General features: G+C 36.6%; 1 protein-coding gene across 1 annotated transcript in view; it reads left to right on the top strand.

Moving 5' to 3' along the window:
- tbx4 (T-box transcription factor 4) overlaps positions 1-16,950 on the top strand; it is a 103,079-nt gene that overhangs the window by 33,943 nt on the left and 52,186 nt on the right. The window contains exons 2-3 of the mRNA XM_062959252.1: positions 11,898-12,056; positions 15,358-15,452. Coding sequence (XP_062815322.1) covers positions 11,901-12,056; positions 15,358-15,452 — 251 coding nt within the window. The 5' untranslated portion in view covers positions 11,898-11,900. The remainder of the gene's footprint in view (positions 1-11,897; positions 12,057-15,357; positions 15,453-16,950) is intronic.

The raw sequence follows: 16,950 nt of genomic DNA, 5'->3' as shown, positions 1-16,950 counted from the left end.
GAGAGAGTTATTTATCATCATCACCCGTATAGTATTATGCAGGGATGGATTATTATTATTATTATTATTATTATTATTATTATTATTATCCACTTATTATTATTATTATTATCCTGTTATTGTTATTATTATTATTATTATTATTATCCACTTATTTTTATTATTATTACCCACTTATTATCATCCACTTATTATTATCCTATTGTTGATATTATAATAATTATTATCCACTTATTATTTTTATCCTATTATTATTATTCTATTATTATTGTTATTATAATTATTATCATTATCCAATTATTATTATCCAATTATTATTTTCCACTTATTATTATTATCCACTTATTATTATTATTATTATTATTATTATTAGGCCTAGATAATATATGGTTCAATATATTATTACATACGGATAGTTATTTACTATATTAGTACTAATATTATCTATATATTATATATAATAATGTACCGTATTATTATCTTATTATCCTATTATTATTATTATTATTATTATTATAGTTATGTATTATTATTAGGAGTAATATTATTATCCACATATTATTATATGTGATCGTTATGTATTATTATTACTACTATTATGTATAGATTATATATGGTTCTATATATTATTACATACGGATAGTTGTTTATTATTATCTGTATATTATTATGTATGATATTTGTGTTATTATTATTACCTATATATTATTATATATGATCGTTATGTATTATTATTATTACGAATAGATTATATATGGATCTATATATTAATACATACTGATAGTTGTTTACTATATTATTACTATTCTTATCTATATATTATATGTAATAATGTATTATTATCCATGTATTATTATACACTGATCCATGTATTATATATGGATATTTATTCTTATTATTATCGTCCATATATTATATATGGATCCATATAGGACTGTGTCATTTATCAGATATTATTATTATTATTATTATTATTATTATTATTATTATTATTATTATTACTATCCTATTATTACATAGGATAGTTTTAAATAATATTATTATGTCTTTTGTGTGTTTTTTAAAAATACGGGTCATCCGAATGGGGTTTTTTTTGGGGGAGGGGGGGATTGATCCGAGTTTTTCGGGACTAGTGTAGACACACCTTCGGAGCCGAAACCGGTTCAAAGCCGCCTGGATTCGGTAGATGTCCACACAAGAAAATATTGCGCCTTTGAGCCCTTTCTCTTCCATTTGTGAGTCGGGAACTCGCCCACACTGCCATATAATCCGGTTTGGGATCCCCAGATTATTTGTTTCGGATTATATAGCGGTGTAGATCCAGCCTTAGTCGCTCACCGATTTTGCAAGGAGGAAAGGGAGGGCTAAATAGCAATAATAATAATAATAATAATAATAATAATAATAATAATAATAATAATAATATACATCACAAAGTCCAACGGTATGATCCAGTACAAAAGCCGGCATAGTGATCTTGTTTGCTGTGTGCTCAAATAATAATAATAATAATAATAATAATAATAATAATAATAATAATAATAATGACTTTGTGATACGAAATCCAGCATATCTATCTTGTTTGCTGTGTCATAATATAATAATAATAATAATAATAATAATAATAATAATAATAATAATAATAATAATAAGTCACAGAAGCGGCAAAAATATACAATGCCAGAAAACCCGCACAGTAATAATATAGTAATAATAATAATAATAATAGCAACAACAACAATGCTTGGGAAGTGTGATTCTGTGATACGAAATCCATCATATATATCTCATTTGCTATGTCTTATTATTATTATTATTATTAGGAGGAGGTTAGGGGAGAAAGACGGGGAGAATAATAATAATAATAATAATAATAATAATAATAATAATAATAATAATAATAATAGGTTAGGGGAGAAAGATGGGGAGAAATATAATAATAATAATAGGTTAGAGGGAGAAAGATGGGGAGAAATATAATAATAATAATAATAATAATAATAGGTTAGAGGGAGAAAGACGGGGAGAAATAATAATAATAATAATAATAATAATAATAATAATAATAATAATAGGTTAGGGGAGAAAGATGGGGAGAAATATAATAATAATAATAATAGGTTAGAGGGAGAAAGATGGGGAGAAATATAATAATAATAATAATAATAATAATAATAATAATAATAATAATAATAATAGGAGGTTATTGGAGAAAGATGTGGAGAAATATAACAATAATAATAATAATAATAATAATAATAATAATAATAATAGGATGTTAGAGGGAGTAAGATGGGGAGAAAAATAATAATAATAATAATAATAATAATAATAATAATAATAGGAGCTTGGGAGAAAGATGGGGAGAAATATAATAATAATAAGAGCTTAGGGGGAGAAAAATAGGGAGAAATATTGATTAGCACTGAATGGGCTTGCAGCTTCAAAGCGTGGTTGTTTCCTCCCTGGGGGAATCCTTTGTTGGGAGGTGTTAGCTGGCTCTGGTTGTTTCTTGTCTGGAATACCTTTATTTTCAGAGTGTTCTTTATTTTGATTGTAGAGGGGTTTTCTTTAAATGCTGGCTGCCAGATTTTGTTCATTTTGATGGTTCCCAGGAACCTAATAATAATAATAATAATAGTAATAATAGTAATAATAATGATTTACTGTCAGTGCGTGGTGGCAATTGAAGCCCTGTCCACCTGGCTAATGTCACCAAGTTTCCCCGAATGTATGGTTAATAATGGTTTTGGTTTTCTGTCATTTGAACCTAATTTTATAGAGTTTTTGATTGAAAGACATAGATTGGTTGACTCTGTCTTTTGTGGCCAAATTTGGTGAGATTTGGTCCATTGGTTTTGTTGTTTACTCCATGGAAAAAAAAGCACATTAAATTTATATATATACTAGCTGTGCCCGGCCACGTGTTGCTGTGGCAAAGTGGTGGTGGTATTGGTTAAAAATTGTTGTGTAATTTTTATTTGACATTATTTGTATTTTTTTAAATTAATTTTAAATTAATTTATCTTTTTATTTATTATATTTTATTTTCTTGTATAATTTTTAGTTATTTTTGTTATTATTGTATTATTTTTTAGTGTTTTTTATTATTTTTTATTGGGTTGCTAGGAGACCAAGTTGGAGGAGCTTAGCCTTCTAACTGGCAGCAATTGGATGAAAACAATTATTCCTCTCTCTCTCTAATTAGGACTTTGTTTTTCTTTTCTTTTTGTTGTATCAACCTAGAGGCGTGGATGATGGGTTGTGTCGTCAAATTTCGAGGTTGGGGGGCCTGTAGTTTTGTTGTTTTGTGGGTCGCCGTGATGCCATCACTCTTTTATATATATAGATGTACATAATTAGGACTGAGTTAACAACAAAACCACTGGGCCAAATCACACCAAATTTGACCACAGTACTCATCGCTTTCCAAGGAGTGACCTTGCAGCTTCAAAGCCTGGCTGCTTCCTACTTGAATAGATATATATATTATTGTTGTTGTTGTTGAATTTGGATTATATAAGTCTACACGGCAGTGTCCATAGGGTCTGGGGTGGAAATCTCCCCCTTGCCAAATTTGGTGTGATTTGGTCCATTGGTTTTGTTGTTTACTCCATGGGAATTATGCACAGTACATTTATATATATAGATAGATAGATAGATAGATAGATAGATAGATAGATAGATAGATGATTATTGTTGTTGTTGAATTGGATTATATAAGTCTACATTGTATGGGGTGGAAATCTCCCCCTTGCTTCAAGGAATTTGCCCTCTTTTTGGCCAAATTTGGTTTGATTTGGTCCATTAGTTTTGTTGTTTACTCCATGGGAATGATGCCCAGTATATTTTCATATATATAGATTATTATTGTTGTTGTTGAATTGGATCATATAAGTCTACACCATATGGGGTGGAAATCTCCCCCTTGCTTCAAGGAATTTGCCCTCTTTTTGGCCAAATTTGGTTTGATTTGGTCCATTAGTTTTGTTGTTTACTCCATGGGAATTATGCACAGTATGTATATATATATATATATATATATATATATATATATATATATATATAATTATTGTTGTTGTTGAATTGGATTATATACGTCTATACGGATAGGGTCTGGGGTGGAAATCTCCCCCTTGCTTTGCCCTCTTTTCCTCCTCTTTATGGCTTTTTTCCCACTGGAAGAGCGGCCCGTTATCTGTCCTGCCTGGTAGGATGTTTGCCTTTGGGATTAAGCTAAAAAGGGACCCTAAAGATAAGGAAGGGGAGGAAAAAAGGTCTCCATCCAGGCCATATTTCCAGCATATTGAGCTCATAAACTGGCCGAAAAAGAGGAGAGACTCCACCGCAGATGGGCCTTGCTTTTTACAGGCGGGTCTGGACATTTTTGTGCCTGTTTTTGTCTTGTGCCTGGGACAATCTCACCCATTGGGAAGGAGAGCGGGGCCACCTATACAATTTGTTTTTGTCTGGAAAAGAGGAGAACGAAATAGGCACAAAAATGTTGGGTGCAATATGGGAATGAGTACATGGGAACACATGTGGGAAAAAGGGGGGAGATAAGGATAGCGAGTAGGCATGTGCTATTGTTTCTGTTTGGAAAAGAGGAGAGAATCAAATGGGCACAAAAATGTATTGGAATGAGTACACGGGAACACATGTGGGGAAAGGGGATAAAATTCACTTGTTCCCTCCAAGAGAACATCTGCAAGGTGGTATTTAACCCCAGAACGACGAGCAAAAATCTGACCTAAGAGGGAAAAAAACTTGTTGGCAATATAATAATATTATTAATAATAATAATACCTTTATTCTTATATCCCAACCCCAGAACAATGAGCAAAAATCCAACCTAAGAGTACAAATATACTTGTTGGCAATGTAATAATAATAGTAGTAGCAACAACTTTATTCTTGTATCCCAACCCCAGAACTACAAGCAAAAATCCAACCTAAGAGTACAAATATACTTGTTGGCAATGTAATAATAATAATAATAATAATAATAATAATAATAATAATAATAGCAACAACATTATTCTTGTATCCCAACCCCAGAACTACGAGCAAAAATCCAACCTAAGAGGGGGAAAAATATGTGTTGGCAATGTAATAAAGCAGTCGGCTCCTTTTAGAGCTGACAGACGGGAGCTCACCCGACTTGAGGACATACTGTAAGTGGCTTCTGGTTGTGAGAGAATTGCCTGTCTGCAGAGACATTGCCTGGATGTCTTACCATCCTGTTGGGAGGCTTCTCTAGTGTCTCTGCAAGCTAGAGCTGACAGATGGGAGCTCACCTGACTTGACAACATACTGCGAGTGGCTTCTGGTTTGAGAGAATTGGCCGTCTACAGTAACAATAGCTACTCTGGGACCCTAAGCTGAGTCTGGGAGAGGAGTGCCTCCCTATTACATCTGGTGTGCCAATGGGTCTTAATAATAATAGTAATAATAATAATAATAATAATAATAATAATAATAATTACTCAGGGACTCTAAGCTGAGTCTGGGAGAGGAGTGCCTCCCTATTACATCTGGTGTGCCAATGGGTCTTAATAATAATAGTAATAATAATAATAATAATAATAATAATAATAATTACTCAGGGACTCTAAGCTGAGTCTGGGAGAGGAGTGCCTCCCTATTAAATCTGGTGCCAATGGGTGTTAATAAAAATAATAATAATAATAATAATAATAATAATAATAATAATAATAATAACGATAGCTACTCTGAGACTCTAAGCTGAGTCTGGGAGAGGAGTGCCTCCACATGACATCTGGTGTGTGCCAATGGGTGTTAATAATAATAATAATAATAATAATAATAATAATAATAATAATATATTAATAACGATAGCAACTCCGGGACCCTCAGCTGAGTCTGGGAGAGGAGTGCCTATTACATCTGGTATGTGCCAATGGGTCTTAATAATAATAATAATAATAATAATAATAATGATAGCTACTCTGGGACCCTAAGCTGGGTCTGGGAGAGGAGTGCCTCCCTATTACATCTGGTGTGTGCCAATGGGTCTTAATAATAATAATAATAATAATAATAATAATAATAATAATAATAATGATAGCTACTCTGGGACCCTAAGCTGAGTCTGGGAGAGGAGTGCCTCCACATGACATCCGATGTGAGCCAATGAGACTCAATAATATATATTCGGGTTTTTTTCGTAAGCCAGACGAAAATTCTGCTCGTTTTCGTTAGTGGGAACAAATACAGAAATGAGACAAAACGAACGAAACTACACCAAACGAGCAGCAATTCCATACCAAAGCACAACACTAGCGGGAAAGGTTTTCAGTTCTGACGATTATGTGATCAATTCTTGACTAAAGCGATCTGAATTTGTTGAAAAATAAAAGAGTCGAACGTGTAATGAGTCCTGCCGCTCCTCGGGGAATGTGGCGGGGAGGTTTGTAAAGCTAATACAGATGGCCGGCCTTATTAACAATATACATCTGTTGGGAACTCCGGCAAATATTCCTGGAGTCGGGCGCCGTGCGGGGATTTTTATTTTATTTTTTTGCCGAGATGGGGAATGCAATCTGGCTGGATCCTGGATCCGTTTTGTTAAGAATGTGGGACCAGAAAACCCGCCCCATATATTTCTCCTTGCTTTGGCTCACTCTTGCGAGCAGAAGGGCTCTCCAGAAAAAGGTCATCAAGCTATAGCTTTATTTTTACTACTCTCCAAGAAAGGTAGTAAATTCAAAAGCTGGGCGTTGTCCGTCGCGGGATTTTAACATATTTATTTATCGCGTCGGACGCAAATCGGGAATGTTTCACAGTGTTTCTCGACCTTCCGAATGCAGTTCCTCGTGTTGTGGGGAACCCCCCAAATATAACATTATTTTCGTTGCTACTTCATAACTGTCATTTTGATCCTGATCGTCATGTAAATACAGTAGAGTCTCACTTATCCAACATAAACGGGCCGGCAGAACGTTGGATAAGTGAATATGTTGGATAATGAGAGATTAAGAAGAAGCCTATTAAACATCAAATTAGGTTATGATTTTACAAATTAAGCACCAAAACATCTTGTTTAACAACAAATTCAATAGTTCAATACGCAATAATGCTATGTAGTTATTACTGTATTTACGAATTTAGCACCAAAATATCCTGATGTATTGAAAACATTGACTACAAAAATGCATTGGATAATCCAGAATGTTGGATAAGTGAATGTTGGATAAGTGAGACTCTACTGTATCTGATATGTAGGATGTATTCACTGGACCAAATTTGGCACAAATATCTGATTTGCCCAAATCTGAATATTTATTTATTATTATTTTTTGAATATGCAATTTATTATTATTATTATTATTATTATTATTATTATTATTATTATTATTATTTATTAGCGACATTTATATCCCGCCCTTCTCACCCTGAAGGGGACTCGGTGAAGGAAGAAAGGAAGATGGATGGAAAGGTTGAGTCCTTTTAGGAGAACTCCAAAAGAGTTGAGAATACCATCTATATCTATATATATAAAAGGGTAATGAGATTTCGGCCTAGGACAAAACAACAAAACTACACATCCCAGAAACACTAAACTTGGCAGCACAACCCCTCATCCATGCCTCTACGTTCATACAACAAACAGCTCCAGCTACTCCAGGCTCTGAGACTGCAAGGCTATTCCCTGCTATTCCACCTGGCCAACAAAGGATTCCCATAAGCCACAGCAACACGTGGCCGGGCAAAGCTAGTACGGTATATAAAAAAGGAATCTGCATTTTCCCCATGGAGTAAACAACAAAACCACTGAACCAAATCACACCAAATTTGGCCACAAAAGACATAATCATCCAATCTATGTCTTTCAATAAAAAACCTAGAAAAATAAAGTCCAAATTATAGAGGACGAGGAAGAGCCGTTCTCTCCCTGGTTGCCAGTCAGAAGGGTAGGCCTCGCTCACTTCGTTATATTATATTCTCGTTGTAAGCCGCCTCGAGTCCCCGCAGGGAGATGGTGGCGGGGTATAAATAAAGTTGTTATTATTATTATTGCCGCCAAACTGGGTCACGGGCAGACAACCTCTTCCAATTTCAGAGAGCGTAATTCAGACATGACATGGATTTTGAGTTCTGCAAAGTCGGGGCAGAACACAAGAAGGCATTCAGACCAGCTAGTTATGAATTGAGGATATACGAGAGCAATATTCATGGCAGGAACGGCTGGACTGGCAGAGAGAGGTGTTAAAATATATGGGTTCGGGCCTCTGAAAGTGGCAATATCTTTTCTCGGAAGGGTAGTCGCCAACTTTTTTCATTGCTTTGCCATTATCAGCAGCGTGCTCTACAGACATGAACAAATGCACAAAGTGTTTCTAAGTTGGAGGAAGCTCATCCCGTGGTTCGTGCAGTTGCTAGAAGTCCAAGAACCAGGCAAGACAGCTCGCTTGTGGTTAGTTAAGAAGGAGGTTAAGAATGGGGCGGCGGGCCTATGGGATGTCCACTTTGGCCAGAAAAGTCTCAAGTCTGGCACAGACGAGCTCAAGATGCTTGGCACGAGGCCCAATACTATCACATTACCTACTACGCAACGAAACAGGGACACTTTGAAACCAAGAACAGAATGTCATCATTACTGTAGTTAGTCAGACCTTAACTACCACCAATTCCTCAATACTTTATTTCCCATACCACCAGACTTCGCCACAGCAACACGTGGCCGGGCACAGCTAGGATATATATAAAATGTAATGTACGTTTGTAGGACTGAGTAAACCACAAAACCACTGAACCAAATTACGCCAAATTTGGCCACAAAAGACATAGTCATCCAATTTATGTCTTTCAATCAAAAAAAACCTGGAAAAGAAAGTCCAAATTAGAGAATGAGGAAGAGCCGTTTTCAACCCTGGTTGCCAGTCAGAAGGGTAGGCCCCACCCACTTTGTCTCCTAGCAACCCCATCGGCCACAATGGTGCCAGGGTTCAGGCTTTTGAGGCTGCAAGGCTATTCACTGCTATTCCACTTGGCCGACAAAACATTCCCATAAGCCACAGCAACACGTGGCTGGGCACAGCTAATAATAATAATAATAATAATAATAATAATAATAATAATATTCTTATATAATGTAAATACTGAGAGCCAAGGTTATGCCGGAGGCTAATAGGAACAGCCGTGTGTAACCCAGGAAGAGCACCCCGTTGTTTCATGCCACAAGTGCACAAGCAAATCTGTCTGGACAGATGGCCAGGCTGTAAAAAGTGTTGATAATGACAAATGGTGCCTTCTATGTCTTGACATCTAAGAAAATGTTGATATAAGATGACGGCAAGTTGATATTAGATTTAGAAGAGGTCGCATTAGCCTGAAATGTGTCCCATTATTCCACTTTGTCTTAGAAGAACTCTGAAAGACTTGAGAAATAATAACGAAATAATATGTATACAGATCCAGTTTGTATAATAATCTGGTCGGAACAGTGAGTCGAAATGTCGAAATGGGACTCGAGAGTCCTCCCCAACCTGAGCGGTGATTTATGGTGACAGGACCACTTAGACAGCAAAGAGACCACTTTGCACAGAGGCTGCTGGTTGCACTTGGCCTCCGCCCATAAAAGCCCGGGCCATTATAAAGCTTTTTTATTACGGCTTTGTAATCCCTGGATCAGAAATGTGTATTTTGGTGGCTTGTAATCTTGGCCTCAAACAGAGGACGAGCTTCGTGACCCTAAATATTTACTGGTTCAGATTTTGATCAGAGAAACATTGACTCTTTCGTTCCTATATAGACGGTACTGGGAAAGCTGTGTTTCCCAGGGTGCCTGGTCGGGAGGAAAGAAAAGCCGAGAGAGGGGGAAGGAAGAAGGGAAGATGGAGGGATGGATGGAAGGGTTGAGTCCTCACTGGATTCCCAACATGATCAGAGACATGGTTTGGATGTTACTGTGCTGAGTTTGAGATGATCAGTTTTGAGGGCTCACTCCCACAGTGGTTCTCAACCTGGGGTCCCCAGATGTTTTTGGCCTACAACTCCCAGAAATCCCAGCCAGTTTACCAGCTGTTAGGATTTCTGGGAGTTGAAGGCCAAAAACATCTGGAGACCAGGTTGAGAACCACTGTTCTAGGTTGTCCAGCAGTTCAGCCAACTCCATCTTCTAGGTTGTCCAGCAGTTCAGTTAGCTTCATCTTCCAGGTTGTCCAGCAATTCAACTAACTCAGTCTTCTAGGTTGTCCAGCAGTTCAGTTAGCTTCATCTTCTAGGTTGTCCAGCAGTTCAACTAACTCCATCTTCTAGGTTGTCCGGCAGTTCAGTTAGCTTCATCTTCCAGGTTGTCCAGCAATTCAACTAACTCAGTCTTCTAGGTTGTCCAGCAGTTCAGTTAGCTTCATCTTCTAGGTTGTCCAGCAGTTCAACTAACTCAAGTTAGCTTCATCTTCTAGGTTGTTCAGCAGTTCAACTAACTCCATCTTCTAGGTTGTCCGGCAGTTCAGTTAGCTTCATCTTCCAGGTTGTCCAGCAGTTCAACTAACTCCATCTTCTAGGTTGTCCAGCAGTTCAGTTAGCTTCATCTTCCAGGTTGTCCAGCAGTTCAACTAACTCCATCTTCTAGGTTGTCCAGCAGTTCAGTTAGCTTCATCTTCTAGGTTGTCCAGCAGTTCAACTAACTCCATCTTCTAGGTTGTCCGGCAGTTCAGTTAGCTTCATCTTCCAGGTTGTCCAGCAATTCAACTAACTCAGTCTTCTAGGTTGTCCAGCAGTTCAGTTAGCTTCATCTTCTAGGTTGTCCAGCAGTTCAACTAACTCAAGTTAGCTTCATCTTCCAGGTTGTCCAGCAATTCAACTAACTCAAGTCTTCTAGGTTGTCCAGCAGTTCAACTAACTCCATCTTCTAGGTTGTCCAAATAGCACTTCTCAACATAGTCACCATTCAAATCTAGGCACTTATCATAGCGATGAATGAGCTTGGCAACTCCTTCACCACAAAACTCTGCCACTTGCGTCCTCAACCAGCTGGTCACCCCTTTCTGCAGCTACGTATCGTCACCAAAACGCTGCGTTGTGGACGCAAGTGGCAGAGTTTTGTGGGGACGGAGGTGCCAAGCTCATTCGTCGCTATGATAAATGCCTAGATTTGAATGGCGACTATGTTGAGAAGTGGTATTTGGGTGTGGCTTTCAACTGCATATGGTAAAGGTTTTCTCCTAGACTTTTTGAGGGCACAAGCGGCAGAGTTCGGTGGGGAAGGAGTTGCCAAGCTCATTCATCGCTATGATAAGTGCCTAGATTTGAATGGCGACTATGTTGAGAAATGGCATTTGGGTGTGGCTTTCAATTGCATATGGTAAATGTTTTCTCCTATACTTTGTTCATTTTTAATTCCAAAACGTAATCTACTTTCCGGATAGCCCTCGCATGTTGGTAAAACGCCACGTCCCCTTCGTCCTCATTAGTCTCCAAGATTGTGTCTATTCAGCAGATTAAAATCAAATTTCATCTGTTTTAGAAAGTCCTTTACCAGGTCCCAGTTAGTTTCTTTCTTTGGTAGACCTTGGTTTGGAGATAACCAGTAAGCGAGTCTATCCATGTTCATAATCTCCATGACTTTATTTAGCCAATCCTCCTTTTTTGGGGGGGTCTCATTTTGTCTCCAAGTCTTGGCATATGTTATCCTCGCAGCCATGACCAAATAGTTAAACAAAGATAATCTCTAGAAATGGGGTTATAAAGTGCAGTCCACGACACGCTTGAGCCGCGATGGCATGATTGTCAGCATAGATGGAACTCTCTGTCCGTTCTGGCAGTGGCTGATCACTTGTGTAAATGTTAAACATGGATGGAGAAAGCACTACGATTGGGTGTCATGAATCAGAGTTGACTCAAAAGGTTCTCATTTTTTAAATTCCTTTTAGGCAATGCTCCAGGAGAAAAGCTTGTCTGAGCCGGAGGATGGGTTCGCAGCACCTCAGGCTCCAGTCCGTGCCGAAACAACCACGGGTTCCCCGGTCCTTGGCGTGGCGGGAGTCAGCAGCACCCCTCTGAACAGTCCGCAGGTTCCCGATCCAGAACAGGTTGGTCTATCTAAACAAGGTTGAAAAAAGATGGTCTTGGTTGGGAGATGGGGGGCGGGGCCACTGGAAAAAGTTCATAGCCAGAAAAATTTTTGGGATGGGTTGGAATCCCTTCTTCCCAAGATGACTTTTCAGGCCAGTATCTCCTGATCTGGCACAAGAGAGGTCTCAACAAGGCCATGAGATGACCATCATTGTGCCCAGGTTCTTCTCAGGCAACAGGTCCTTAATCTTTGTGGCCAAAAAGAGGACCATCATTTCCACAATTGGCAGAAGTTCCTTTGTTTTCTTCTCATTTCCTTTCTCGTCAAGACGTTTGCCGCTGTGAATTAGTGAGAAGTTTTCATCCAAGCATAAATGGTTCTGGTGGGATTTGGTTTTGTGGTGTCTCTGGAAGGACTCTTCCACACTGCCCTTTATCCCAGGATTTCGTCCCAGATTATCTGCCTTAATATATCTATTAGGCATGTCCGATCAATGAAAAAAATGTTTCAGTTCTCGTTTCTAAAGTAGGGGGCGCTGGTGCTTCGATATAGAAAGTATTTCCGATTTTTTCACCCCAAAATTTTGGATATTTCCGAAAATTCGTAATGATTCTAAATGTTTCTAAAATGGCCGGCGCGCAGGCGCAATCACAACACACCGGGCTTGTATGGCAATTTTCCATGTGGACGCAGAGGACGTTAGCCCCCACCTTTCCGTCCATCATGGAAGCTTCTGATTGGCCAGGGAGCGGCAGCCATGTTAGGCTGCGCTAAGCTCCCATTCAAGGTAGGTTGCAGAAACAAAAAAATTTTAAAAAAAATTTTTAAAAAATATATTTAAAAAATTTTTTTGTGGGGGGGAATTAACGAAACATTAAGAGACAATTAGAGAATGGGCCAACAATGGTTCGAATTACATTGCTGGTTGCGCTGTGAGACAATGTCTCGGAATGCGTATCAAAAAGCGAGAACAATCCGAAATAATTCCGATATACGATTCAAAACGATTTTTTGGACATGTCTAATATATATATATATATATATATATGAGTCCCCACTGTCAGAGCCCCTTGAACCCACCAACGATAAAATTGGGCCAAACAGGCGGAGAGATTTTCACGTGTTTTCTGATGAAAACACAATATGATTTTTTAGTAAAACCGGGGAGGAGAAAGAGTTATAGATCCTGCCACATTTTTACACAATAATTAAATATAATTATGCACTTTGCTGCTAAAAATGGGGGAACGGTTGTAAATTACTCGAGAAAGGGTGATTTTTATAAAGTGCTGACAACCTCCCCGTATCAGAATTATAACCGGTCGTATAAAAAGGAAACGGAGCATAGTTACTTTCGTGGCCGGAGCTATGCTTAAAAAATAAAAAAAATAAGTTCTATTATGAAATGCAACACGCATTTAAGTAACAGCAATTGGGCCTCGGGGCTCGAAGCTCATTTTCTGCCTCTGTTTACTTAGATGATTGACTGTTAATCGGAGTTCGGAAGGTGGGGTAGAGTCAAATTGCTACCAGAAAAAAAGGGCGAAATCGTTGTGAAATATATTTTGTATTCGAGAGAAACACAAGCCACAGGCAGCTGAGCCGGAGACCGTAAGGCCAGTCGATTTAATCGACCGATTAGATTGGGATCAATCCCGTCATCCATGATTTAGGGATTTGTGACTCCTTCCTCTTCAGCATTTCGACCTGCCAAAGCAGTACCTATTTATCTACCCACATTTGCATGTTTTTGAACTGCTAGGTTGGCCAGAGCTAGGGCTAACAGCAGAGCCCTCGGTGGCGCAGTGGGTTATAATTATAATTATTATTATTATTATATTATTACTGTATATACTCAAGTATAAGCCTAATTTTTCAGCCCTTTTTTAGGACTAAAAAAGCCCCCATCAGCTTATACTCGGGTGAGGATCCTGGTTGGCTTATATTTGGGTCAGCTTATACTCGAGAGTATATAGTACATTTATTATTTTTCTCTATTATTACATTTATTATTTTACTCTATTATTATTGTTAGTATTACATTTATTTTACTCTATTTTTATTACTAATAACACATTCATTATTTCACTCTGATATTATTATTGTTAGTATTACATTTATTATTTTACTCTAGTATTGTTGATACTATTACATTTATTTTACTCTATTTTTATTATTAATAACACATTTATTATTTCACTCTGATATTATTATTGTTAGTATTACATTTATTATTTTACTCTATTATTACTACAATTATTACTGTACTCTATTAATTGTTGCTACTATTACATTTATTTTACTCTATTATTATTAATACATTTATTATTTCACTCTATTATTATTATTATTACATGTATTATTTTACTCTATTATTACTACATTTATTACTGTACTCTATTATTGTTGCTACTATTACATTTATTTTACTCTATTTTTATTATTAATAACACATTTATTATTTCACTCTATTATTATTGTTAGTATTACATGTATTATTTTACTCTATTATTACTACATTTATTACTGTACTCTATTATTGTTGCTACTATTACATTTATTTTACTCTGTATTATTATTATTAATACATTTATTATTTCACTCTATTATTATTATTACATGTATTATTTTACTCTATTATTACTACATTTATTACTGTACTCTATTATTGTTGCTACTATTACATTTATTTTACTCTATTTTTATTATTATTATTATTACATTTATTATTTCACTCTGATATTATTATTATTACATTTGTTATTGTACTCTATTTATTATTACATGTATTATTATCCTGTATTTATTATTATTATTATTATAACATGTATTATTTTACTCTGTTATTATTAAAAGGCTACATAAGCACATTGATGTTGATGAAGATGAGGATAATGATTTGATCAGAGTTGGACAGTCTTATCTTAAATTTGAGTTTTATGTAAATATTCAAAAACATTTAACCTACGGATGCCTCGATTAATGTAATTTTATTGGTATCTATTTTTATTTCTGAAATTTCCCACCCTCGTCTTATACTGGAGTCAATGTTTTCCAGTTTTTTTGTGGTAAAATTAGGTGCCTCGGCTTATATTCAGGTTGGCTTATACTCGAGTATATATATAGATAAAATAGATATAAACAGAATGGCAGACAAATATATACATAAATAAAATACAATAGTTGCTTCCCAATAATGTTACTGAGGTTTTTTTTGGCCTCTCATCCCTGTAGGTATGATTTTTATTTCAATTTCTTCCCCTCCGTCTGTGTAGCTGCCTAACTTTTTTTAATATTTTTAATTTCCTTTATTGAAGACCATTGAGAACATCAAAGTCTACCTGCACGAGAAGGAGCTATGGAAGAAATTCCACGAAGCTGGCACGGAAATGATCATAACTAAAGCGGGGAGGTGAGTGTCAAAGTCTTGCTCTGTTTACACAAAGTCATGAGTGTGGTTTTTTAAAAAATCATACAACACGAATATATATAGTTTCCCTTCCATTGTGGATTTCATGGAGATTTACAGAAGAGGTCTCTGTCTCCAAAACAGACCAAGAGTTCGACCCCTTTTAGCCCACCAACTTTTAAAACTTTTGGATCTTCCCCAGAGTACTATTGTTATTAATAATAATATTAATATTAACACCCATTGCTAGATATCATTCTCGTTCTCTATCTATCTATCTATCTATCTATCTATCTATCTATCTATCTATATAACACCCATTTCCACACATCAGATGTAATGTGGAGGTTCTCCTCTCCCAGACTCAGCTTAGGATCTCAGAGTAACTCTCCTTATTAATATGAGTATTATTAGTATTATTAACAACCATTTGCACACATCAGATGTCATGGGGCGTCACTCCCCTCCCAGAGTCCCAGAGTAGCTATTGTTATTAATATAAATATTATTATTATTATTATTATTAAGACTCATTGGCACACATCAGATGTAATGTGGAGGTTTTCCTCTCCCAGACTCAGCTTAGGGTCCCAGAGTAACTCTCCTTGTTAATATTAATATTAATATTATTATTAACACCCATTGGCACATATCATGTCATGGGGAGGCTCTCCTCTCCCAGACTCAGCTTAGTGTTCAGAATAACTATCGTTGTTTGTATTAATATTATTATTAAGACCCATTGGCACACATCAGATGTCATGGGGAGGCACTCTTCTCCCAGACCCAGCTTAGGATCCCAGAATAACTTGTTCTTAATATTAATATTATTATTAACACCCATTGCCTCACATCAGATGTAATGTGGAGGTTTTCCTCTCCCAGACTCAGCTTAGGGTCCCAGAGTAACTCTCCTTATTAATATGAATATGAATATTATTATTAACACCCATTTGCACACATCAGCTGTCACGGGGAGGCATTCCTCTCCCAGACTCAGCTTAGAGTCCCAGAGTAGCTATCGTTATTAATATAAATATTAATATTATTATAAAGACCCATTGGCTCACATCAGATGTCATGGAGGAGGCACTCCTCTCCCAGACCCAGTTTAGGGTCCCGGAATAACTGTTGTTCTTAATATTAATATTATTGTTAAGACCCATTGGCACATATCAGATATCATGGGGCGGCACTCCTCTCCCAGACTCAGCTTAGTGTTCAGAATAACTATTGTTGTTTGTATCAATATTATTATTAACACCCATTTCCACACATCAGATGTAATGCGGAGGTTTTCCTCTCCTAGACTCAGCTTAGGGTCCCAGAGTAACTCTCATTAATATGAATATGAATATTATTATTAAGACCCATCAGTACACATCAGATGTCATTGGGAGGCACTCCTCTCCCAGACCCAGCTCAGAATAATTGTTTCATTTTCGTGTTGCCTCTCGTTTCCTATGAAAATTTCATCATGCGTTTCGTATAGACAAACGGT

Source organism: Anolis carolinensis, unplaced genomic scaffold (assembly GCF_035594765.1).
Source record: "Anolis carolinensis isolate JA03-04 unplaced genomic scaffold, rAnoCar3.1.pri scaffold_7, whole genome shotgun sequence".
In the NCBI taxonomy this organism is placed as follows: Eukaryota; Metazoa; Chordata; class Lepidosauria; order Squamata; family Dactyloidae; genus Anolis; species Anolis carolinensis.
The sequence above is the reverse complement of the archived record's forward strand: the minus strand, read 5'-3'. Positions and strand labels throughout refer to the sequence as shown.